This window comes from Thermothelomyces heterothallicus (assembly GCF_042370625.1).
Source record: "Thermothelomyces heterothallicus CBS 202.75 unplaced genomic scaffold P884_scaffold_1, whole genome shotgun sequence".
Taxonomy (NCBI): Eukaryota; Fungi; Ascomycota; class Sordariomycetes; order Sordariales; family Chaetomiaceae; genus Thermothelomyces; species Thermothelomyces heterothallicus.
Genome location: NW_027192562.1, coordinates 3,165,630 through 3,189,338, shown reverse-complemented (window position 1 = coordinate 3,189,338; position 23,709 = coordinate 3,165,630). Strand labels below are relative to the sequence as shown.

The following is a 23,709-nucleotide window of genomic DNA, read 5'->3' as shown; positions in this document are numbered from 1 at the left end:
CACCTCTAATTGAGCCGGAGTTTCCGCTATAGTTATCAGTCCTGTATCTTAGGATACTTCCTGTCATGAGCTCCGAGTTCCCATTAATTGCGATGATCCTCAACAACAGTCATCACCGGGAACTCATCTACGTATTCTAACTGTAATTAGTATAGAGCTTTCGCTAAGGTCCTGTCTTGGCTGACAGCTCGGCCATAATCACGTAGTGATCTCTCCGCCGATCGGGGCATCTCGTGGCAATCGCTGAAAGCGGGAATAGGACCTGCATTACGGCGACAGGGTAGGTATTGTTAGAATAGAAGATAACAGTTGTCTCGGCTGGTTCGAAGGTCATCGTGCGGATTGGCCTCAATGATTCCATCAACGCATGTCTTGAGGCCGATCATTTCTCGTCCGTGGTGATCACAGAGTTGGGAGGACGTTAATCAAGGCAGGAAGAGTTAGAGACCGCTGGCTCGGAGATGTTTATCTATTTTCAACGTGATGTGGGATATTCCATCCACAAGTTTGGGATCGGAGTGGTAATAGTCAGCGTCATCTTGATGTGCCTTTTTTTCCCTTGTATCCCTGGACAATAAGGATATATCCCTGGCTTGTCGTTGGGTTCTATCTACTTGGTAAGTAGTCTCAAAAAGTCGCCGTTTGCAATGAGTTTGGAAAGCCAAGCGCTTGGCGTAACCAGGGGAAAATGCTCAGCTACCCCAGGTACCTTCCGTACCGACATAAGGTAGTAGGTAGTAACCATGGCACCAGTGCTTAATTACGACGTGAAGGAGGTAACCGCAATCCAGAACCTGTGGCTGGGCTACAGATTCTTAAAAAGTTGGCTCCAGCCCCTGGTTCGGCACTCCCGAAACGCTCCATCCACCCCGCTTAGGACATCCGGTCAGAGTTACTGGAAGTCGCTGCAGCCCTGGTCGACTTCATCCCGTGACCAGTCGCCTGAGTTCAGTATGGTACGGGTAGCGACCGGTATGTACATTCACAGAAGAAAAGGTTACCACGCGAGCAACGTAGCGATGTTTGTCAGTCGGGTACTGCGAGGATTAATTCATCGATCTCTCTACTATCCGGTCGAAAACGCCGCTGACACGTATGAGTGCAGTCTGCCTAAGACCCTTACCAGGACTCTCTGTTGGATCCTTGAGAGCGACACAGTACGAGTCGTGCCGCCGAATCTCCACCTGTGAGAAAAAGTGCCGCCGGCAAGTATCTGTTAAGGTACCTGGTCTCTCGTCTCAGATAATAGAACTGAATGTTCCGCATATACCTGTTTCCGCATAAATCCCGGAATGAATCTGAACGCCGTTGCTCTTCCATCAGCGTGGCCTTCAAAGCTCTTTGGAAGCTGCACCATCACCATCCGTGTCCAGGTCGTCCTCGTCTTCGCCCCGGTGGGTTCCTGTAGACGAAGCTACATACTCCTCATCCGACCCGCTGGATGTAGGATTATCCGTATCGAATTCTCTCTCGTCCTCTTCATCATCGCTGTCACCGTCATCCGAGCAGCTCTCGACCTCAGTCTCGGTTTCGGTTTCGCAGTCCGATTCGCTGCCCTTTTCATCAGAAATGTTTTCCATACGGTCCAGGTTGAGCACGCCTTCGTCATAGGACCCGTCTCCGAAGAGGTCGTCGTGAGTATCTTGGTCTTCAGCGTGGTTGTTTCTCTCTCCTATGGCTGTTCTGATGGCTTCCCTCTTCGAAGCCTGGATCGTAATGACGGTCTCGTCCATCGACCCCTTGACAACGAGCTTTGCCGTGTGCACCTCCTTGGTCTGACCAATGCGATGAATGCGTGCAAAGGCCTGGCGCTCCCAGCCCTCGTGCCACCAGTGATCGAATACAATCGCCCTGTTGGCGACGGTCAGGTTCAGCCCGTGGGCACCGCAGCTGGCGGATATCAGCTAGTCTCGGTTAGCAAAAGCTCGTCTCCAGAGTGGCGAAGAAGCCCCGTTAACGGGCCGACCTGGGACGAGACTGACCATGACCTTGATATCGGCAATCTGCTCAAAGGCCCTGATACACCTCTCCTGCTCGTCCGGCTCCATTTCTCCCCAAAGGTAAACAAACCTGAACCCGTTCTGGAAGAGCATTCTGCCAAGGAACGACAGCATCGGAATCCACAGAACAAACACTGCCGATTTTATCAGCTTCAGGTTTGTGCCAAATACGGACGACGGCGACTCACCTATAATCTTGTCGTCCGGGGCCTCTTCTTGCCTAAGTAGGTAGTCAAGTTGCGTTAGCCCGGTGCCTTCGACACACGGGTTGCGTGGGGGAAAGCCCCGTGAGGGCGGCAGGGTCAAGACAACCCACCACTTAGCAATCAAATCCATCGTCGCGCGTGTCTTTGCGCTATGAGGTATGGGGTCCCAGGGCCTCGCGTCGCATTCCTTTAGAAACGCGCCGGCATTGGTCCGTATTTGCTCGATGTCGTTATTCGTCTTGCTCTTAGCCCGCTGGGCGCTTCTCTTTGTGCCGCTCTTTGACTTGTTCCTCCGCTTACCGCCTTTCTTCGTCTTCTTCCCCCTACCCAACCGTGGCTGCAACCCGAACTCGTCGTCGCCTGGCTTGCGAACTCGTTTCATACGCTTGTCATCCTGGGGCATGACGGCGCTTGCGTATCTCTTAGTCAGCTCCCTGAACTGGTCGGGATTATGATGATAGCACTCAGCCCCGGCCTCCCTGGCAGAACCCAGATTCTCACCACAGCTGGGACAACGAGGAGCGAACCCGTTCTCCTTCGACACCTTTCTGAGGCACTCTCGGCAGAAGGCATGCCCGCACTTCAAGGAGTCAATAACATCGCTCAGAGGTGAAGTCTTCATGTGGAGGGGTTGGTCCTCGGAGGGGGATCATACCTCTGCAATCAGTGGTGAGACCAGCGCATTACGGCACGCTCTGCAGAAGTATTGGACTTTGGGGGTAATCGGTAGCCCCGTGCCAACTTGCGGGTCGGTGTTGTCTTGATCGTTGGGTTGACGTGGCTGCCGAGACAGATAGGTTGGTTCGACCAATGCCGGATGTGATGGAAAGTATCTCAGGTAGTTGAACAGTCTTCGGAGCTCGCCCGAGGGGACAGCCAATGACCTATCTGCACCTTTCCGGGTCTCGGAATGATCTCGGAGTTGCTGTAGTCTGTCCTTGGTCGGTTGATGCATGCTGGCTTCGAGCGGGGAGAATTCGACCGTTATACGCTCGGTTGGGCGGCTTTTGGGAATCTGCAGAATGGGGCGACCCATGAGCTCGTCCCCGACGCGGCTATCCGTTGTTCTAGTTAGTTTGGGCACCTCTTGCTGTTTTCCTATTCTGGCTACGGTGTATAACCTCTCCAGATACTTACCGCATCAAGGCGAGCCCCTGAAACGTTGCCCTCATCCTCTCCTGTTGTTCCTCCTAGAGCAATTATCTCGCGTCAGCCGTGTCTGAATGTAACAGGTGGAACACTTACGTCGACACCATCCCCCATCAAATCCTTGTAATCGCCAAACCTGCTGAACTTGGAGGTGATGAAGTCAAGGTATGTGAAGAACTCTAAGAACTTCCACGTTAGTGAGAGTCGGGAAGAGTAAAATGTTACCGCAAGCCTCCGCTAGCCTCGGCGGCGATGACGAAGGGAAGGATCATATCACTTGCCCTCTGTCTTGTTGGTCATGGGAGTTCCAGTGAGGACCCAGCCGTGCTTCTTGGAAAGCAGCCTACACGCTCTCGATGCTGTCAAAGGGGGTCAATACAAGTTTCACAGGCTAGGGAAGTATATGCTTACTCCCGCTACTCCTGTTGTTTATTGCATGACCCTCGTCGAGGACGACACGGTGCCAGTCAATCTGGAACAACCTACCGCCCTCCTCACGCAGTAGCGCCTTCCACCCAGGGTCACCCTTTTGCCTGATCTCTTCGATTCGCAGTAGCATTCGTTGTGGGGGTAGCTGACGATGAAGCTGGCTGTAGTTGGTTAATCTGCAAACAGAGTTAGTTTAGATGAACTCCAAGATCCCAGGCCAAAGGAGTCCTAAGGCTGGCCATGGGCTATACTTGCATGATGGTTGCACCCTCCCATTGTGACTCGAGAATTCTCTGACCAGCGCTGTATATCAGCACACGTTTCATCCTATCGTTCGAGCAGTGTTTTACTATCCCGTCGAACCACTGCGCGATGAGTCTTTTGGGGACGATGATGAGTGTCTTCGACGCTTTAGCATTCCTTCCCGGTATGTTCTGGGACATGCATGCGAGAATCTGGACAGTTTTTCCAAGCCCCATCTCATCGGCGAGAATGCCTCCGTTGGGAGCAGCCGGATGTAGCTCCCGGCTCAGCATCCAGCTAACCCCGATTACCTGGTGATGGTAGAGCGAGGTACCGAAACCATGTAGCTCCCACTTGCCGTCGACAAATCTGCAGTTACCGTGACCGAAAGACACAACTGCCTCGTGAAGTTCCTGAAGATCTCTCAGAACCAGTGGGTTGTTGAGGTCAACGTTCGCCTTCACAAGCTGCATTTGCTCAGCCTTGTCCAGACGGACAAGGATGGTCACCGGCGCTAGAACATCGTGTTCAACGCCCCCCGTAGCTGGCTCATATTCATCGTCGGAGTCAGCAGTCGCGGGTGGTTCTGAGCTTTGAGACTGGAATTGTAGAGGTGCACTGGAACGCACGCCCTGACGTCTTTTGGTTCGGCCCTGGTCGTCGGCGCTGCCATAGTCCTTACGCTTCTTTGCTCTAGACCTGCGCTGCCTCTGGTTGGCATACACCAACTTCCAGTACTTCTTGGCGTTCTTGATGCCTTCGCCCGTGATCTTCCAGTCGTCTGGCTGCGTAGTCGTTTGTGGAGAGGCTGGGGGTGAATGGAGCGAAGGAATCGCACTCGAAATCGGGCTTGGGTATGCCGGAGCTTCACTTGCGTCTTTGGCGGGATTATCTTCGTCTGCTTCTGTGGATTCAGTAGGTTTGCCGTTTCTCGGATCCCCTCGCGGGTATTCCATCTTAACTGCGGCGGCAAATGGGAGCCAAAGGCGTTCAGTCAAGCAGACTGTCCCCAGAATGTCAATAGCAGGCAACAAAGGATGAAATGCTGTGTTCGTCGGTCCCCGTAAAACCGAGGAAATGTCGAGAGGGAAAGCGAGTAAGCGAATAATAGGCCAGAGAGGTTGACCGCTCAAAAAAGTTGACCAGCTTTGCGAGAAATGTAGGGCTGCAGTATCCTCAACTGGCGCTTGTGGATGATTAGTTGTTTGTCGGTAAGAGAAAGCGTTTTGGAATTCAGTCTCCTTAAAACGATGCGGACGAGTGATTCCCAGGAGAAGGAAAGGCCGGGAAAGCGGTAATTGTGCTTTTATATGATGAGATGTGCAGTGTTCGGCCGGGGGGAGGAGTAGGCCAGTGGAAAGGGCGCTCGAAGTGAAGATCCGGGCTCCCCAGGAAGGAGTATCAGTAGGTCAGTGGGGAGCTTGACAAAGGCACCCAATGCCTCTTGACAAAGAGCAACGTTGTGACAGGTTAACGAGCCCACAGAACCGGATGCTCGGATGTCTTGCACAGTCCCGATAAATATGATGACTTTGTATCTGGGCCTGTTCCGAGAAGAGGTAAGAGAAGCAAAGTTGGAAGTGTAATTATGTGCCGAGAATTGATTGGAAAGGAAGAAATAAGAAATCCTCATGAAGCCAGAAATGCCAGAAATACCCGAGGAATGTTTCGGCGTCAAGACCAAGGGTTGGCAGGTTTCATGGCGTTGCAGGTCGAGGGCTTTACAGGTGCTTAACCACTCGGTTCAAACAAATCTGCATTGGATTTGCTAGGGACCTGTTAAGGAAAATCATGCCGAGGGTAAAACAAAGAGAAACGTGTGTGTGGACGCGGGGAAAAAGAAAAGGCATTCAAATGGTGTCAGAATATAAGGTGCAATTGCTCAGCCAGCAATTGCAGCGTCGCTTTTGCGTTTCACAAATGGGCAAGTTTGCGCCTAGATACGAGTGAAGAACGACAGCAGTAACAAGGTCTCAGAACCTTTGGAAACAGCATTGCTGCGTAGACCCGAGACAACTCAGATACCTGTCCTCGACCTGCCGAAGATTTGTTGAACGCCGCTGGACTACCAAGCCTAGAAATGCCCAAGACCAAAATATCTCAACTATGGTCATGCTCTCCAAGCATGGTAAGTCAACACCACTTCAGGTCTGGCCTCTCCTACACACTTACAAGGCAAAGATCCGTTCCTTTCCTCCCTTCTCCGCGAGCATAAACTCATGGGCACGCTACAACGGGGACTGCGATGCATGCTTCTCTCGTAGGTGCTTGTTTAGAAGGCATCTTCAAGCAAATGGGGAAGAAGCTAGGGAAGGATAGGACTACGCTTCTGCGCTGAGGTATTATTGTAGTTACCAGCGAACACAGACTTGGTATCAGCTAACGTCATCATAATCGGTAGATGAGTGGGCACCCCTTTCTCGGTTCACTTTGTGCATGCGGGTATGTTGTTCTTGTACTTCGGCGGCTATGCTCATTTGTCTTCCATAAAGCCTGTGCCTGCACGCAGAATCGGTGTCCTGACAATCTGTGTGGCTCCGCAAACTGTACGTTTGGTGTTAGCTGTTGAAGGTATATATAGATTATGCCGAATCACTTCGTAGGATCGTGGCACATGTCAGCATTCGAGCAGTTGGTCAGCAGGGCAAGGGGGCACTGGTTTGAGAAATGTGGGGATTTGATTGCAGCCTTACGGACCCACATAATAACCTCTGGACGCTTGTGTTTCAAGATCAATGGCGCACCATCTCCTTGGTACAAAAGTTAAGCTTGATCTCATGCTACTTCACCCTCAGCCCTCCTTTGAACTCGAGGATTGAAGTCGAGGACCTGCAGGCTACGCTGCACCGGCGGAGGAATCATAGGAAACATTGGCATCTCCAGAGCCACAGAAGGCACGCGTGAAACTCGCGCTTGGCATGAAACGTACCTGCCAAGCTACCTGCCCAAGCTAGCTCGAAATGTCGGTTACAGGAGCTGGCGGGGCAGACCCAGCTCCGCCCAACTTCGCGGGCGCATCCAGCTCCTCCACTGCACGGCCTCCGAGCAACGTGCATGACTGGCAATCCCGGCGTGGACATACCAGTGGAAGCGACAGTCAAGCAAGCTCGCACGTGCGTTATGCACCCGGCACCGCGCCCTCCAGCCCGGCAGCGGTCCCGACCGACTTCATTTTGTCCCGCTCCAACCCTGAAGCGGCGACGAACCCCGGCGCCCGACGTCGGCTGAGTCGCGTCGGGACCTTCAAACCGGTGGATGACTTTGAGGAGTTTTCGGTTAGGCCTGGCTGGCATCGTATGTTTGCAGCAAAAAGTCTCGGTCTCACCGAGGCGAGAGCCCACCCCTACTCCCTACTCCCTACTCGGTCCCCCTTTACTTCCATGTCCTTTTCAGTTTCTTCTTTTTTTGTTTGCTTGCTTACCGTCTCGCTAACGCCTCAGCCTCCTCTCAGCCGGCGCCGAACCGGGCGTGGATCCGAGCAAACCGGACGGCGGCCATGCATCCATGCCGACGCTGAGCGCGCCCTGCGCAATCACTGTCGTCGACTTCTCCCAGGAGAGTCTATCCATTCAGAGGCTCGACAACGAGACACTGCCGACGTTTCTGAGCCAGCCGCACCCTGACTGGGCCAAATGCCGTTGGATCAACGTAAATGGCCTGAGCTGGGACGTCATTAAGGCTCTGGGCCGGCATAAAAACCTACACCGGCTGGCAATCGAGGACATTATGAACACTAGGAACAGGACAAAGGCGGAATGGTATGTTGTAGCCGCGGCATGCCGGCACCAAACGGGGAGCTCTGGGCTTAGCAAATCGGCAGGTTTCCCACACACGCCTTTATCGTCCTGACGCTTCAGAAACTCGTCCATCTGTACGAACCAGAGAGCGACGGCAGCGACCCAGAATTGGAAGAGGAGTCCAGAAGCCAGAAAAGCGTGTCGAGCAAGCGCGGCACTAAATCACCTCGCCGGCTGTTCAGACGCTTGAGGAGGGCGCTGCGACGACGGCCTGCCGATGAGGCAGAGAGACGCCCAAGTACAGAAAAGATGCCAAGTCTCTGGGACGCTGGGGGTTATCCTCGGTCGCGAGCCACCGGCTTCTCCGACTTGCTGGACATCAGCCAGCTGCGCACCCTGCAGCGCTACCATACCTCGCCAAACGACCCAAGAACGCAGTACATGGAGAAACACTCTGCTTTGTCCACCAGAAACTTGGCAGTAGCCTGCGAACAAGTATCCATATTTCTCACCAACGACAACTGTATCATCAGTTTTTTCGAGCAATCAGCGCAGGATATCGAGGGCCCCATAATCCGGCGCCTACAAACCAACGACACCATCATCAGGCAGTGAGTCCAAAGCTATCCTTTGTCTCTTGCTCGCGCCACGAAGCCCTGCTAATAACGCTCTGCCGCCAAAGATCATGCGACGCCTCCATGGTCGGACAGGCCATCATGGACGGGATTATTGACTTGGCGATTCCAGTCGCTGCCTGCTACGGTGATGTGATCAGCGACCTCGAACTCGATGTCCTGACTCGACCCAACATCGGGCATACCAAGAGTCTCTACATTCTCATCTCCGAGATCAATAAGATCCTGTCCTTCATCAATCCAATCACGACGCTGATCAATGCGCTGCGTGACCACGAGGCCAAGTTGGCGCCAGACGTAGTCATGTCACACCTGTTGGACCCAAGCCACGGTGTCATCATCACGCCTATGACCAACACCTACCTGGGGGATGTGCTTGATCATTGTCTCCTGATTACCGAGACACTTAACCAGCTAAAGGGCTCGGCCGACGGCATGATCGGGCTCATTTTCAACACGATATCGGCCAATCAGAACGAGTCGATGAAGCAGCTCACCATAGCGACCATCATCTTCCTCCCTCTGACATTCTTGACTGGCTATTTCGGACAGAACTTCGAGCCTTTCAACGTCCTGAAAGAGGATATTGGCTACTTGTAAGCACCGCTCCGTCGTTCACTCTCAGCGTCTTGCTGACCGTCAGACAGCTGGAAGATCGCTATCCCTCTGGTCGCAGTGACCACTATCGCCTTGCTCTGGGAGGGCATGTACGAGTACTGTAGGGCTTTGCTACAGCGGCGCCACATCGTACGCCTGAGGAGGAACCGCCGGAAGAGGCATAATTAGGCCGGGGCATGTATATTAGGGTGAGCCAAGTCCTTGCCACATAATGACAGGAGGTCAGGTTAAGCATAGTGGGGAGCCTCTCCGGTCCAACCTCCGCTTTTTGCGCCTAGCCGAGGCCACAGGGAAAGCGTCGCGTTGGCGTTACCCGTGGATTAACCCGAGAGGCCGGTCTGTCTGAAGCCAGCTTCTCAATTCTCTGTTGCCGAGCAGATGCAACCGTAGGGGTGATGGGACGTGCAATTGCAAGTCCGGCGGGCCAAGATGGTAGGCGGAACCGCACCACCTCTTTAGAGAGCGAGCCTGAGTCTTCGTGTACATGCATGGGCAATACATACATGATGTACGGCCATCTTTGAGCAGGAGATGGCGGCGCCAAGATTGTTGATGTTCATCGGGGGGGGGTTTGACTAACGGCGACCAAAGACGCCACCGCTTTCGATCTCAGTTGGCTCGCTGTCCAAGATTGCGGGGCCCCATCCTCGGTTGCTTGGTCAGGCGGTGGACTCCTCCGGTTGGCGCGGGTCTTCGAATACCAAGCCCTAAACAAGAAGCCCCCGGACCCGGCGGGGGCTTGTTAACCCGGTTCGACGGCCCCGCAGTAAGCCGGGCTGACCCGTCCAGGGCTTGCCGTTTACGAAGTTGAATACGAGCTGCTGAATCAGTTAGCCGCCGTCGATCACTTTTGCTGCCCCGCACGTAGCAACAGTTTTTCATTGTCAGTCTCCCACCACAGAGGATCCGTCCTCACTATTCACCCAGAGAGGATGGGAGGACCTCGTGAGTCTTGCTTGAGGCGGTGTACCGGAGAAGAGGAATGTACGTGGAGTGTCCGAGAAAGGGTGGCCACTGCCTTGGGTAGACGTGGCTGAAGTTGGTGCTCATGTATGTATACGCTACGGACGGGAGCCGATGCGGTCGGCATGGACAGCGTGTTCAGCAGCACACTGAATTGCTGGTTGAGGCGCAGGGTCTGAACCGACTGTTGTTTGCAAGACAATGGCTTGGGACCTTCTTCACCTCGCCAGCCGTTTGTCATGTCCCTGATGGGACAGCTGTCTGCGCTACACGACCAGTCACGGGCCTGGTTTGCCGATATCCGTCTCCCAACGCCACGAAACAAGAATACGAGCTTCTGCTACGATCTAGTCCCTGCAGCTGCCGCCTTCCCTGGCCGGTCCAAAATACTACCACGTCATGCTTGACCCTAGTGGCTAGTTCCTTGGGCGTGCCATGAACATGCGAATGGTACCTTGCTATTGTCTATAAGTTCGCCTCAGGCCCAACTCCGATTCTTCTACTCTTTGTCGACACTCGCCAAGCTGTTCTTCATATTTGTGCTGCTCAGTGCCGCGCTTCAACTGCTACCACTGATTCAGCTCTCCGGGGCGCGCAACATTCAGCATGCATCGTTTCTCGTTGGTTGCTACCGTCTTGCTTGGGCTGACCAGGGGGGTCTTGGGTGACACAGAGACCTGTGGTCAGGTACCGTATGACCCCTCGAAGGTATGTGCTTCATGGCCACTCCCTCTCCCCGGAACAGCAGTGCGAGACGCGGTGCTTACCAAGTTGTGTCGTCCGTAGTACGTCTGCTGGGACAATGAGTTCCTCTGCCCTATCACGGCGGGTGAGCCGCTGTCCTACTGCGCCGGTGCATGCTACAGCAAGTTCATGTACACGTGCACAAACAACGTCCTGACTCTCCTCCCGCCTGCCGAGACCCCGTTTACGCTCACGGCCGACAACCCGAACCTTCCCATCCACGGCAAGCCTGTTACCGCTGCCAACCAGCACTGGGTAGTAAACGGCGAAACCGCTAGCTACTGCCCCGACCAAGTCGGCGACGCCTGCCCGCCCGGCAACGAGACCGTCATCGTTTCCGGGGGCGGGACTGTTTCCATGAGCGTCATGGTTCCCGGCGGGCAGCAGGCCTACCTTGACCCGTACTGGAACATGGGCTATACCCAGGCTCACTCGGCCTACATCCCCCCCGGAAGCATTACGACGGGCTTTGGCGCTTACCAGGGTGGTGGCTTCGTCAACCTCAACGGCAACGGCTGGGGCTGGGCTGCCTGCCCCCCAAGGGCTTCCGGCGGCGGCGGTCCGGCCTGGAACCTGGTCGCGAGAAATGATACGAATGCAGAGCGATACAAGGATTGCTCGCCCATCAACCTCAAGATTCACTCCCTACCGAGCGGCACCGTGGGCGCTTGGCAGTATACATAAGAGTTAAATGAGTAATGCTCATCATGCCAAGCCCTGCGGGCGTTGGGTTTGGAGATATAAAACTTCACACTCCGTAGATATTCGAGTAGGATGCAATACACGTCCGATTAGGTATTAGGTGTAAGCAGGCTACAGGAGCGTGCTCCTCGGAGAACGCCGGATCATGTCGAGGGCACTATCGTTGAACCGACTAAGTATCCTACAGAAGAAGACTTGCGGGCCTGACGTAACAGGCATGGTACGACGGTTTCCGGGAAGATGATTCCTCTCGGGGCTAATGATAATACCGAAAAGTTGGCATCCGCCAGCTGGCTGAAGAACACCCCGCCGCTTTTCGGAAACAATATATCCAATGGCTCCCCGAAACAATGGGTGTTTATGATGGGCTGTCCTCCTTCCGGAGGCCTCGTTTAGGCAACCACAATCAAGATTGTACTGCCGGGATGTAGCAGAGCGTGAGCTCAATCGGGGAAGGACGCTCATGCAGCCACGCAATGCCGTCTATAATGCCCCTCTATATCGTCTATAACGCGCAGTGCTGCAAGGTCAGCCCAAGTTTTCACCCCACACTTGACCACGAGGTCAAGGCCATTTTATCAAGGCTGCTCTGCAGAGCGTAAAGAAGTCTTTCAACTGGCAAGCGATTGCTATGCAGTTTCGGACTGTGGGTCAAATAGAGTTTGCGGGATGGCCGCTGTCAATCGCGACCAAGACGCTCCTCGTCGTCATCCCTGAGCTCGTATGCTGGTCTGAAGACCGATGGACTTCCGCTGACTGCTAACGCTGGGTTCGGGCGGGTATTAGTGACACCACCTAGAGATGTGAAGCCTCGGTTGTACAGTTCGCAAAACGGGATGTGAAGGTGCCGGATAAACTGTTTGAGCGTCAGCTTTGCTCTATACACCACCACACGGCCTGGTCATATTATTGAAGGAGTCGGGAGATAAAAGATGGCTCACCGCCCATATCTCGACATAGTGCCAGTCAATGACGGGGTGCACACGCATGAACTGCGGCCAGCCTTCGTCTGTAGGGTCGAAGTGTGTCAGAAACTCGCCATGCGGGTCTGTCCTCCTTGTTCCCAAAAGTATCGCTCTTATGGCGGGCCTGTCCTTCAAATACGCCTCCAGGGCCGGTCGCATCGGCAGCGTGTAGCGTTTGAGGTCGAGATGGTATCGCTTCTCCGACGCCTCCACGAAATCCTCAACCTCTGCAAAGGGATCAGGAGCAACTATGTATATTGCCTGCAAGCGGCTGGGAGGAGCGACCGGTGAAGTCGTGGCATGTCCAGGAAGCGGATCCGCTATTGTCTCGGTCGTGTCGGGATCGTCGGCGGCAGGGCCCGAGGTTGAGGCATATGCAGGCAGACAGGCCATAATCAAGACTAGGAGGACAAGGCAGTCTTTACCGCCATTGTATGAAAGCGAAATATGGGCGGGCCTGCATGTTGTCAATCGTGTCAGTCAACGTCTCGGTATGTCCAGGTTATCTCCTGTCGGCCCGCCCTCACCTCGGCCATTATCACACATCACCTACCCATACCGGCGCAGCGCCTCCTGAATCACACCCATCGACACCCTGACCTGACTTTGGACATTGCGTAAAACACGATCATCGGTCTGCTCGGCGAGAAACGCATCGACTTTGGCCTGGAGTTCGAAGCAAACGTCGGGTAGAGCACGCGGCATCATACTGCGTGGATCAGGTAGGCTGTCAGTCCTGATGACGCCATTGACCCGCGCAACATCTTGATGTTGAAACACTGAGTTGGCTGTCATTTCTCCCGTTTCCAGAAATGGCCTTCGCGGGATCGAGAAGGGTGAGAGGCCAGATACAAGAAGCTGCGTTCGTGGCCAGGTGGAACTTCGCATGGAAAGTTAGGTGGGGCTGAGGCACAATGCGGGGGCGGGACACGGGCGTCTCGTAACCGAAAGTTTTAGAACCACCGAAAGGGTGTGACCATATTTCAATTTACGAGGTATGGGGAACTACATACACGGGTGGTTAGGGCTGACTAATTAGATCAGTACAGAGGTTGCTTGCAAAAGTCGTTATAGTGCCTAGGATGCCAAGACTTCTATATACAGTATAGTTAGCTAAGATAGTAGCCTAATACTCTATACCTACTCTAGGATAAATAATCCTAGTATAATATATACCCTACTTTTCTTTAACTTCTTTACAAGCTACTTATATACTTATTATACTATATTACTATTACAATTTAGCCATATAAGGCGACCCGACAAGGCATATAGAACTAATCAGGAACCATAAGACCTAAGGACCAATCAGGAAGTGATCACAGTGATCATACTTCGATCAAGGCAAGTACCTAGATAACGATCAAAGGATCGTAATAGCGATTATACGATTAGAATCTAAGGAGGACACTTAGGAATAAAGAAACTAGATAAGTATATTAGATAGCTAGTTACTCGCCCTAATAGACTCTAGGAGTTCATTAGTAATAGTAACGCCACCTTATAATCATAGTACTCCTAATAGTATTATACTACTATAAGAGATAACTCTATTATTATAAACCCTTTAGCTTTATTAAACTCCTTAGATACCTTATATATATACTTCCTACTTAATAACCTTTATCTAAACCCTTTTAGAAGAAGTCTAAGTTAGGTTTATTATATATTGCTATTACTCCCTTTATTTCTATTATAGTTTAGAATAAAAGTAATATAGTTATAGCTACCTATACTATAAATATTATAATAGCCTAAGTCTAGGAGGTTATTACTAAACTTAATTAGTATATCTAGTAACTAGAGGCTAAGAACTAAAGCTATTAAAACTTAATTAGTATATCTAGTAACTAGAGGCTAAGAACTAAAGCTATTAATAACTTATTAACAAGGCTTATACCAAGATTAAAGAATTAGAATCTACCTATAGTAGGAAGAAATTTAAACTTAACCTACCTAGTAAGTACGATAGAAGTAAGGAGAAGTTACCTAGATTCCTTATTACTATAAGAGCCTACCTCTGCTATTATAGGGATAAATTTGAGGATAACGAGGAACAAGTATTATTTACTACTTCTAGACTAGAAGGTAGAGCACTTTAGTAGTTTAAGCTAACTTAGAAGGATTTTCTCTATAATAAGGATAAAGAAAGAGGAACCTTTACTAAGAGAATCTTTAGCTTATATAAGGAATTTGAGAGGGAGTTATAGAAGGTGTTTAGAGATTATAACAAGAAGCTATACGCGTAGGAATGACTTGCCTAACTATAATAGACTAAGTCTGCTACTAACTATACTATTTAGTTTAGATAGGACTCCTTACGAGCTAAAATTAATAAAGAAGGGCTTATATAACTATTTTATATAGGGCTTAAGGAAGATATTAAGGATAAACTATATTAATTAGATTAACCTAAGATATTAGATAAGTATATTATAATAGCTATTTATATTAATAACTAGATCTATAAATAGAAATAGCAAAAGAAGGGACCTAAGTAAGTCTTTATAGCTACTCGAGCGAATAATAAGAGGAAGTATATCTACAAGAGTATATCTTATAAGACATACCCTAGAGCTATAGATATAGATATAATATAGAAGTAGGATAAGAAGAAGATAACTAAAGATAAATCTAACGTTACTTACTATAACTATAGAAAGAAAGGATATTATAAGTAGGAATAGTAGAGCCCGAAGAAAGACTAGAAACTAGTTCCTAGAAAGGAAATTACTATTATTAATAAAACTATATAAGATATTATTAAAATTACTACTAGTAACTAACTATACCTAGGATAACCTAGAAAATATAATAGACTTAGCTTTAGGTAACAAACATATCTATAAGGAAGGAAGTAGCTAACCTAAGGAAACTAATAAATAAGGTATACCTAAAAACCAGACTAGTAAGGATAATAATTATAATATAGATCCTCTATACTTAAAACTAGTTATAGTAGACCCTAAGATAAGTATCACTATATAGGATATAGTAAGAGAATATATACTACCTTATTATTATTATTATTATTAATCCTATACCATTACACTAATAAGTATACCAGAGCCTCTCTAGTTATATATAAAGGAAACCATACCTAATAGGCCAGATAAAAACCTCTATCCCGCCTTTAACGCCTAGTCCAGAATACTAATACACTATAAAGAAAAGGAGAAGTAACTAGAATAGCCCTATAGAGGCCTTCCCTCCCGGTCTAGCCTCTTCGTAAGGCAGTATTCTAGGAGCCTCCCTAGGTCCATTAGCCACTATAGAACCCTCCTTGCCAAACGATAGTTATAGGTCCCTATACCCTGTAAAACGAGGTCTAGGTCCCTTTGTAACCATATTTCCTAGGATTCCTATATTCGGCTTCTTAGTAAGTTCGGGCATTAGATAACTAGGTACTCTATAGTCTCCCTCCCTTGGCTATAGGTATAATAGGGGGTACTAACCCCTAGGACTTAAACCCTAAAAAGGAAGTTACGGAGGCTAATAGCCCCTATATAGGCCTATACTAGTAAGGAGCTCTAGGCCTTCGTTAGGCCCTAGTATCTTTATAGGCCCTCCCCTATAAAAACTAGATACGGGGGGTCCTTATTAGATACGCGCTATATCCTCCTACTAGCTTAGTCGGCCCTCTAACGGTTGCTCTAGCTAGCTACTATAGCTAGTTCCGTAGCCTATAGCCTTCTTTATAAGGTCTATAAGGGGGGTTAACCCCCTCTATAGCCCTCCTATACCTATTACTAGACTATTGACCTTGCTACCTCTAGGGCTATAGGCTTTAGCTCCTAGCCCCTTGCTCTAGCCCTTCTCTTCTAGAACCTCTAGCTAAGCCTATTATAGGCTTATTAGATAATAGCCCTTATAGGGACCTAGGAGGCCCCTAGACCTACCCTAGTCTATAAGAGTAGCTAGTCGAGTTTAGCTTCGAAGTTAGCTAGCCTCTTATTAAGATAGAGGTTAAGGGGTAGTACCTAGGCTTCTATCTTAAGGTACTAGATAGGGGTAGCCTTATAGGCCCTAGTAACTACTCGAAGGGCCCTATATTAGGCCTTCGATAGCTCCTAGGCAAGGCTTTCTAGCTTGCCCCCTAGCTTAGTAGGCTTATAGAAGTTTAAGGCCTTATAAGCTAAGGCGCTATAGATATACTTAGTATAGACCTTATAGGCCTATAGTAGGCTAGGGCCCTAGGTCTTTATAGTAAGCCTAGTTAGGGTAAACTCTTAGGTTTCTAGCTTCTTAGCTATCTTTATATAATAGGGGCCTTATTATAGCCTCTAGTCTAGCTAGACCCCTAGGAATCTAGCCGACTTCGAAGGGGCTATAGTAGTAATACCCCCTCTAGGCTATAGGAGCTCTAGTAGTTATACCTACTATTTCTAGCCCCTATTAAAGTAGATAAGTTCGTACTTTTCTAGGGTAAAGGCTATACCCTAGGTCTTTGCCTACTATAGGTAGGCCTTCTAGGCCCTCTATAGCTAATTGTTATAGGCCTCCTCGGCCCTCCTAAAGGCTAGAAGGTTAGTATCATTAGTAAAGCCTACTAAACTAACTATAGGGCTAGCCTAGTAAATGGCCTAGTAGAGGGAGGCTATATAGAGGATAAATAGTATAGGGGAGAGGGGTAACCCCTAGGGGACCTTAGCCCTTACTACTATATCCTTTATTTCCTAGCTATTGAAGTAAAGGATAGTTACCTTATCTTATAGCTACTCCCTAACCTAGACTACTAACCACTTTAGGAAGCCCTAGCTCTATAAAGTAGTTAGTAGCTAGGTATAGTTAATAGTATTAAAAGCCCCCAAGATATTAAGCTATAGAAGGGAGGTAACTACCTTATACCTCTAAGCTTCCTAAACCTAGATTATAATAAGCTAAATAGCTAGTTTAGTAGACCTATATTCCTAGTTACCTATTTACTTAGCTAGGAGAAGCCTATAAGCCTCTATAATAGCTATTACCTTCTAGGTAACTATAGCCTCTAGCACCTTGCTTACTATTAATAGAAGCGCTATAAGCCTATAGCTACCTAGGGTAAAGTAGGCCTATAGGGGTTTGCTAGGCTTATAGAGGACTATTATCTTGGCCCTTTTAAACTAGGCTAGGAAATAGCCAAGTTATAAACTCTCTAAGGCTAGTATAGCTAGTATCTAGTAAAGTAGTTACTTATAGGCCTTTAATAGGCCTATAGGGAGGAGGTCCTCCCTTAGGGCCTTCTATAGGGCCGCTCTAGCTAGTATTGCCCTAATATTACCTACTATAACCTCCTAGCTTATTTCGAACTTCGGCTCCTAGTAGTCGTTTAGATCTAGGTCGTTAATATCTAATAGGTCTACTTCCAGGTTCAGAAAGAACTTGTCGGCTAGAGCCCTAGCCTTCTATTAGTAGGTTATAAGCCTTCCTTTGAAGGCTAGGAGCTTTAGAGGGTCGACCGGTAGGTAGCTTTATAGCCTTACCTATCGCTCTAGCCTTTATAATAGGTCTAGCCGGTTAGTTACCTCCTATAGTATAACTCTCTAGCTCTTAGTCTTCGTAGCTATAATAGTCTTAGCCTAGTCCTATAGGGCCTATTAAAGTACCTCCTATATATAGGGGTTTAGGGTACCCCTATAAGCCCTCTCTACCTCCTTAGCCCTCTTCTAGGCCTCCTAAACCTCCTTTATCTACTATTAAGCTTATTTACCCCTTATACTAGCCTTCTTTACTAGAGCCAAGACTATAGCTATTTCCTTAAGGGCCTTTATAAGCCTGTCGAAGGCCTATAGAAGCCTTTCTAGGCCCTAGAAGATAGGCCTAGCTAGGGCTAATACCTACCTACTAAGCTAGAGCAGGAGGTAGGCTACCTTAGCCCATGTAATCTCCTTGTCTAGGCTCTTCTAGTCTTACCCTTTACTAGCTAGTATAGGCCTATTAGTCCCCTAGAAGGAGACGTTTAGGGCCTATAGGTAGTAGTTAGATTTCCTATATTCTATGATATCCCTATAGGTTACCTCTAGCCTAGCTAAGGCCTAGAGTAGGTCTATTATAGAAGGCTAACTATATTAGTCCCCTTAGGGAGCCTTAGTAACCTAGCTATATAGTATTTATAGGTCGAGGTCCTATTAGTCTATAAGGCTAAGGAGGTCCCTAGCCCCTAGGCTAAGCCTATTAAATAAGTCCTAGACTAGGTAATAGAGGTTAAAGTTACCTATAAGAACTAGGGGGTAGGTTAGCTAAGGTAGGGCTAATAGGTCCTATAAAAGGGCTTATTTGCCTTTGCTATTATAGACTAACTAGAGTTCGAACCCCCTCTCTCCTAGGGTTAGAAAGGTTACCCTATACTAGTTCTCCTTTACTAAATAGTCCTACTAGTTAACTAGGAACCGTTTAGCTACTAGAATAGCTACCTTACCCTTAGGCTTATAGACTAGGTAATATTTTAAAGCCTAGGGGTAGTATATTAACCCTATAAACTGGTTAATCTATGGTTCCTAGATAGCTAGTAGGTTGTATTTAGCCTCTTCTAGTAGGACCTTAAGGGCCTATTTATTACCTTAGGTATTCTATTAAAGGACCTTAATTTATATTTAAGGTAGCTAGAGTAGAGGACAAAGGCACGGTAGTAATAGGCTCTATAGCTATTACCCCCTTAACTAGTTATAAGAGGGAGGGGGCTCCGGGCTATAGAAAGGAGATATAGGTCTATTAGGCATTAAACAAGGCATTCCTAGCCGCCTATTAGGCTAGGGTAGGCCTCCTATAGGGGCGTTTAGCCCTAGCTCGATAGTAGTCGTCGCCTTCTAGCTAGCTATTAAACTTAAAGGCTACCTTCTAGTATAGTTACTCTAATAGTTAGAAGGTCTAGGGTCTATATTAGTAAGCCTTTCTAGCCCTCTCCTAGGCTTCGACTTTCTTTAGGTAGCCCCTATATTAGGTGGTATAGGGGCCCCTATAGGCTATATACCTATAAGGGAGTTAGCTAGAGTAGGTAAGGCATTAGGCCTCCCTAGTCTTCCTTCCCTCCCTATAGGCCCTCGTACTATATTAGCTATAATAGGCTAGCTACTAGTAATACCACTAGGTATAGCTAAAGCTCTAATACCTATAGTACTACCTTAGCTCTAGAGTATCCTAGTAGGGCTCGTAGTCTAATACCTAGGTATCCTAGACTATGCCCTCGTTATAGGCCTTCTAGGCCTCTTTAAGGTCCTATAAGCCTAGGAGTACTATAGCCTACTTCCTTTATAGGCTCTTTAATAGCCGGAACTTGACTATTTTGATCAAGTATAAGCCTATAGCCCCCTTAAAGTCTTATTTACTAACCCCCTATAACTCCTCCTTCCGGACTCCTTTAGCTAGGACTATATAGGCCCTATCGACCTCCCTAGCCTCCTCTCTAAAGGCTATAACTACCTATCGCTTATTAGCTAAATACTAATCCTTAGTAGCCTTATCCTTAAAGACTATTACTATATCCCTACTTAGGAGCTTCCTAGCTATAATAGCTCCCTAGCGGCTAGAGGCTCTATTAACTACTTAGACTATCTTAGCTAGGGTTCGGGCTTTAAGGTCCTCCTATAGGCTTATATTCTATATTATAACCTCTTATAAGGCCTATAATAGCATTGCCTTAGCCGATAGTAGGCCTCCTTAGGGGCCTATTACCCCCTATTATAGCCCTATAGCTACCTATACCTAGGTAGGGCAAGGGGTAACCTTAAGGGCTTCTTTAAGCCCCTTTTTAACTTCCTTAGCTACGAGTTCCTATAGGTTTAGAACCAGGCCTATAATAGTAGTTATAAGGCCCTATAAGAGCCTATTAGCAAGGTCCTATACCTTACCCTATATAATCCTTTTCTACTCTCTTTAGGACTAGAGTTAGGCTAAATCGGTTTCTAGTAGGAACTACTATCGATTTTCTAAAGGGAATAATAAAATGGTAAGATTACTAAGTATAGGTATTCTTAGGAGAATTAGTATAGCTTTAGCATTATAACTAACTATAATATAAGTATAATTATTTTAGTAAGTTATCTTATACTTATTAGTTAATATAATAGGTACTTAATATGCTTTATAAGATAGTATAATAATATCGTTAACCTATTAAATTATAGGTAGCATATAGGTAAGTTATTTTAATTAATATTTTTAAACAAAAGTAAAATCGATAATATTGACTTCTGTATAGAAATCTAAGTCTACTATAACCAAAATGCCCTTTTATATATTTATAGTAATAGTCGTATATATCTATTCCTTTTAAATATTATCCCCTATAATTGTTCTTATAGTATTAGGGTTTACCGTAAGTGGTATCTATTTCCCTAGTAAAAACGTCCCAAACTATAACGATTAGAATATTAACCCTACTAGTAGGTACTAACTAACCTAGGGTACTTCTAGGTAGTCCCTTAAAAAATGCCCTTCTTTTCTATACTAATAGTATATATTACCGCCTTAGGACTTAGAAGTAGGGGTGGATATAAGGGTTATAGCATTTTATAGAGCTAGGGGGTATCTTATTATAGGGTCTATATAATAATAAAGGGATAATATGTAAGAATATAAGGTATTTAGTATATAATATAGTTAATCTTAGGTTAGTAGTAAAAAGGGGCTAATCTATATACAATTCGGCCGTTAGAAGCTATACTAGATTTATAAAGCTAGTTATACTATTCCTTCTTATATCTTAGGGCAATAGGTATAATAGCAATTAATATATTAGATAAGGAAAGGTAATAGTTTAGTATAGAAGCTTAGAGCCTAGCTTTTCTTATCTTAGTAAGGAAATTAGGCCTCTAGCGATTTAAGATAGTAGTAAAGATCCTATAGGGACTAGTCACTTTTTTAATAAGCTAAATTTAGTACCTTTATAGCTTAAGATACCTAGTCTATAAGGTTAATTATATAGGTATTTATCTATTCCTTAAATAAGGTCTAGTTACTTTCTAGCTAACTATACTCCTTAGTTAATATATTCTAATAATAACTATACTAACGGTTTTAAGGTTATTTATCTATATAATTAAGTATAAATAGAATATAGTTCTATAATATCTTAAACCGTCTAGGGTCTCCTTAAAAGCGTATTATAAATCTTAGAGCTACTCTTAATACTAATAGTAGGTTATAATATTAGTAAATTAGATTAGATTAGTAACCTTAATAGCCTCAGGGTAATATCCTAAATCATTAGAATCTAAAGATTTATCTAGTAATTAAGGCCATTTTAAAGCCTTTAAGCGTTTAGGTATTCCTAACTTCTTAAATAGGAATTTTTCTTAGTCTTATAGTTATTATAACCTTTCTAGCTCCTTAACTCGACCTTCTAAATTATAAATAAGCTCCTTAGGGTTAAGATTTTATAGCAAAGGTTCTAAGACCAAAGATATAGGGATATATAGCAGAGGTTTAGAATGGTTTCGTAGTCGATACTAAGCCAAAAGAGTCTCGCTCTAACTTGAAGATTCTCCTTCCGCCACTAAAGGCGTTAAACGACTAGGTGACGGTGCTATCTCGGTTAACAAAGGGTAGGAAGGATTAGAAACTGTCAGGGCCGCCTACCGCTTAGGTTAGTTATTAAGGGAGGTAGTACTATTATAGGGCCTTCTAAATTAGTTTAAACTAGCTATATAGGCAGGTAGAGGGTTAATTGCTCTAGGCTGGCAGGTTACCCTATCGGTGACAAGGAAAACTGATCCTTAGGGAGGAAAACCTCCCCCCTAGATTAGTAGCCTACAATCAGGGGTTAAAAATCCCGGACCACCCTACCCACTTAAACACGTTTCGCGACACCTACGCGTATCCTACCTTTTCTTTAACATCCTACAATTTAACGATATAGCCCTTAATCTATACGATTTTATACGCAAATTGATAGTAAACCACCAGCCAAACTAGGAATTAAGCCTATATATTCGAATGGTTATTTATAGCCTTATAGCTACTAGCTAAAGCGAGCGATCCCTAGTAACCCTCTTCGGCATATCCTGACATGCCATCCACTATATAATTAAACTATAGAAATCTTACTACACTTTTGAGTCCTGACCTCGAAGTGGCTATCTAGAGGTTCTTTCGCATTTAGAAAAACGGTATATCCTTTTGATAGTTAAGAAAAACCGACGTATAGCATGGAAGGCTCTAATTAACATGATTAGGAAGAAAGTATTACCTTTAACTATCTAACGATACCTCTAAGCCTATTATCTATAGAAATGGTATACCAAAAGGAGGATTCCCTTGTCAAAGGAGGTAACAAAAGATCGGTATAACTTTATATACGATTAGCTTAGAAAAACAGATAAATTAATATAGGTAAGTTAAATATAATATACTTATTCTATTAGATATTTCTAATGATCTTAGACTATCTTTTCCGATAAGTATTCCTATTAGAATAACACTTTAAATCTAACTACCTAGGTATTCTGTTTTCCTTCTAAGAAGTATAACTACTAATTTATTAACTTAAAGAACTATATATAGGCAAATATTATCATTATAATATAGGGGGTAATATAGATAGGTGGTCGGAGTAAGTTTATTATTATAGAGAGGGATCTAAGCACTCTATACTATAGCTATATAGCCTGGTCGTATTAGAGGGCTCTAGAAGAGGGCCTTTTACCTTATTACAATAAGACCTAGCATTTTTAGTCAGATAACGCTCCTATCTATATATCCGAATTGACCGAATAGTAGCTCCTAGCGCGGAAGATTTCCTAGATTAAATGGCCCGTATATAGCCCTGATTTAAACCCTATTAAATACGTATAGGCAGCTCTTAAACAGAGGCTACATACGATGTTCCCAGATCTATAGAATTTGAGGTAGAATAGGGTAGATATTAAAGAGTTTACCAAGTGCCTACGGGAGGTATAGTAGGCTATTAAGCAGGGGCTAATTGACAGGCTAATCTAGGGAATGCTATGTCGGCTAGCCGTAGTCAAAAAAGCTAGGGGGTAGTATATAAAATATTAAAGCTTAGAACTAGGGCTACTATCTAATGTAAACAGTTTTTCTATATAATTTATAGTTGTTAAGATATCCTATATTAAAGTCTGGTGGTAAAAATGTAGGTGGCTAGGAAATGTGGGGGCAGTCCCGGACTTGTGACCACTTACTATAATAGATATATTTTATACCTCGAATCGGCTGCTCATTCCTCTAGCTATATCCTGACCCTATCTACCGCCTAGTAGGGTTATACCTATTAGTATATAGTATAGGCCCCCTATAGTTCGCTACCGGTGTGGTCGGGTTGCGTTTATAACATAGAAATAGATTTCTATTGACTTTGTAGTCAACCTCCTAGTATAAGATTA

At 46.5% G+C, this 23,709-nt stretch overlaps 5 protein-coding genes across 5 annotated transcripts; 3 read left to right on the top strand and 2 right to left on the bottom strand.

Moving 5' to 3' along the window:
* Window positions 1–1,331: 1,331 nt before the first annotated feature.
* Window positions 1,332–4,983, bottom strand: P884DRAFT_274493 (P-loop containing nucleoside triphosphate hydrolase protein; the record flags this gene model as incomplete). Its single annotated transcript, XM_069442729.1, has 10 exons — window positions 1,332–1,904; window positions 1,983–2,134; window positions 2,189–2,220; window positions 2,317–2,786; window positions 2,862–2,917; window positions 2,984–3,221; window positions 3,452–3,534; window positions 3,637–3,714; window positions 3,767–3,960; window positions 4,067–4,983. The coding sequence occupies 10 exons, from the start codon at window positions 4,981–4,983 to the stop codon at window positions 1,332–1,334; spliced, it is 2,793 nt and encodes a 930-aa protein (XP_069302239.1).
* Window positions 4,984–7,531: 2,548 nt separating this feature from the next.
* P884DRAFT_189549 (uncharacterized protein) lies at window positions 7,532–8,999 on the top strand (the record flags this gene model as incomplete). Its single annotated transcript, XM_069437444.1, has 3 exons — window positions 7,532–7,785; window positions 7,848–8,375; window positions 8,447–8,999. The coding sequence occupies 3 exons, from the start codon at window positions 7,532–7,534 to the stop codon at window positions 8,997–8,999; spliced, it is 1,335 nt and encodes a 444-aa protein (XP_069302238.1).
* A 1,587-nt stretch (window positions 9,000–10,586) lies between these two features.
* P884DRAFT_274491 (carbohydrate-binding module family 52 protein) lies at window positions 10,587–11,408 on the top strand (the record flags this gene model as incomplete). The annotated part of the gene is made up of 2 exons (XM_069442728.1): window positions 10,587–10,688; window positions 10,767–11,408. 2 exons carry the CDS (start codon window positions 10,587–10,589, stop codon window positions 11,406–11,408), a joined length of 744 nt encoding a protein of 247 aa, XP_069302237.1.
* A 437-nt stretch (window positions 11,409–11,845) lies between these two features.
* Window positions 11,846–13,219, bottom strand: P884DRAFT_235481 (uncharacterized protein). The gene is made up of 3 exons (XM_069439950.1): window positions 12,945–13,219; window positions 12,368–12,848; window positions 11,846–12,282 (listed from the first exon to the last, which is right to left on the bottom strand). Exons 1-3 carry the CDS (start codon window positions 13,184–13,186, stop codon window positions 12,106–12,108), a joined length of 900 nt encoding a protein of 299 aa, XP_069302236.1. The 5' UTR covers window positions 13,187–13,219; the 3' UTR covers window positions 11,846–12,105.
* Window positions 13,220–22,432: 9,213 nt separating this feature from the next.
* On the top strand, window positions 22,433–22,672 carry P884DRAFT_190166 (uncharacterized protein; the record flags this gene model as incomplete). The annotated part of the gene is made up of 2 exons (XM_069437496.1): window positions 22,433–22,549; window positions 22,598–22,672. Coding segments are annotated over 2 exons (192 nt in total), but the record flags the coding sequence as incomplete, so codon positions are not given.
* Window positions 22,673–23,709: the final 1,037 nt, after the last annotated feature.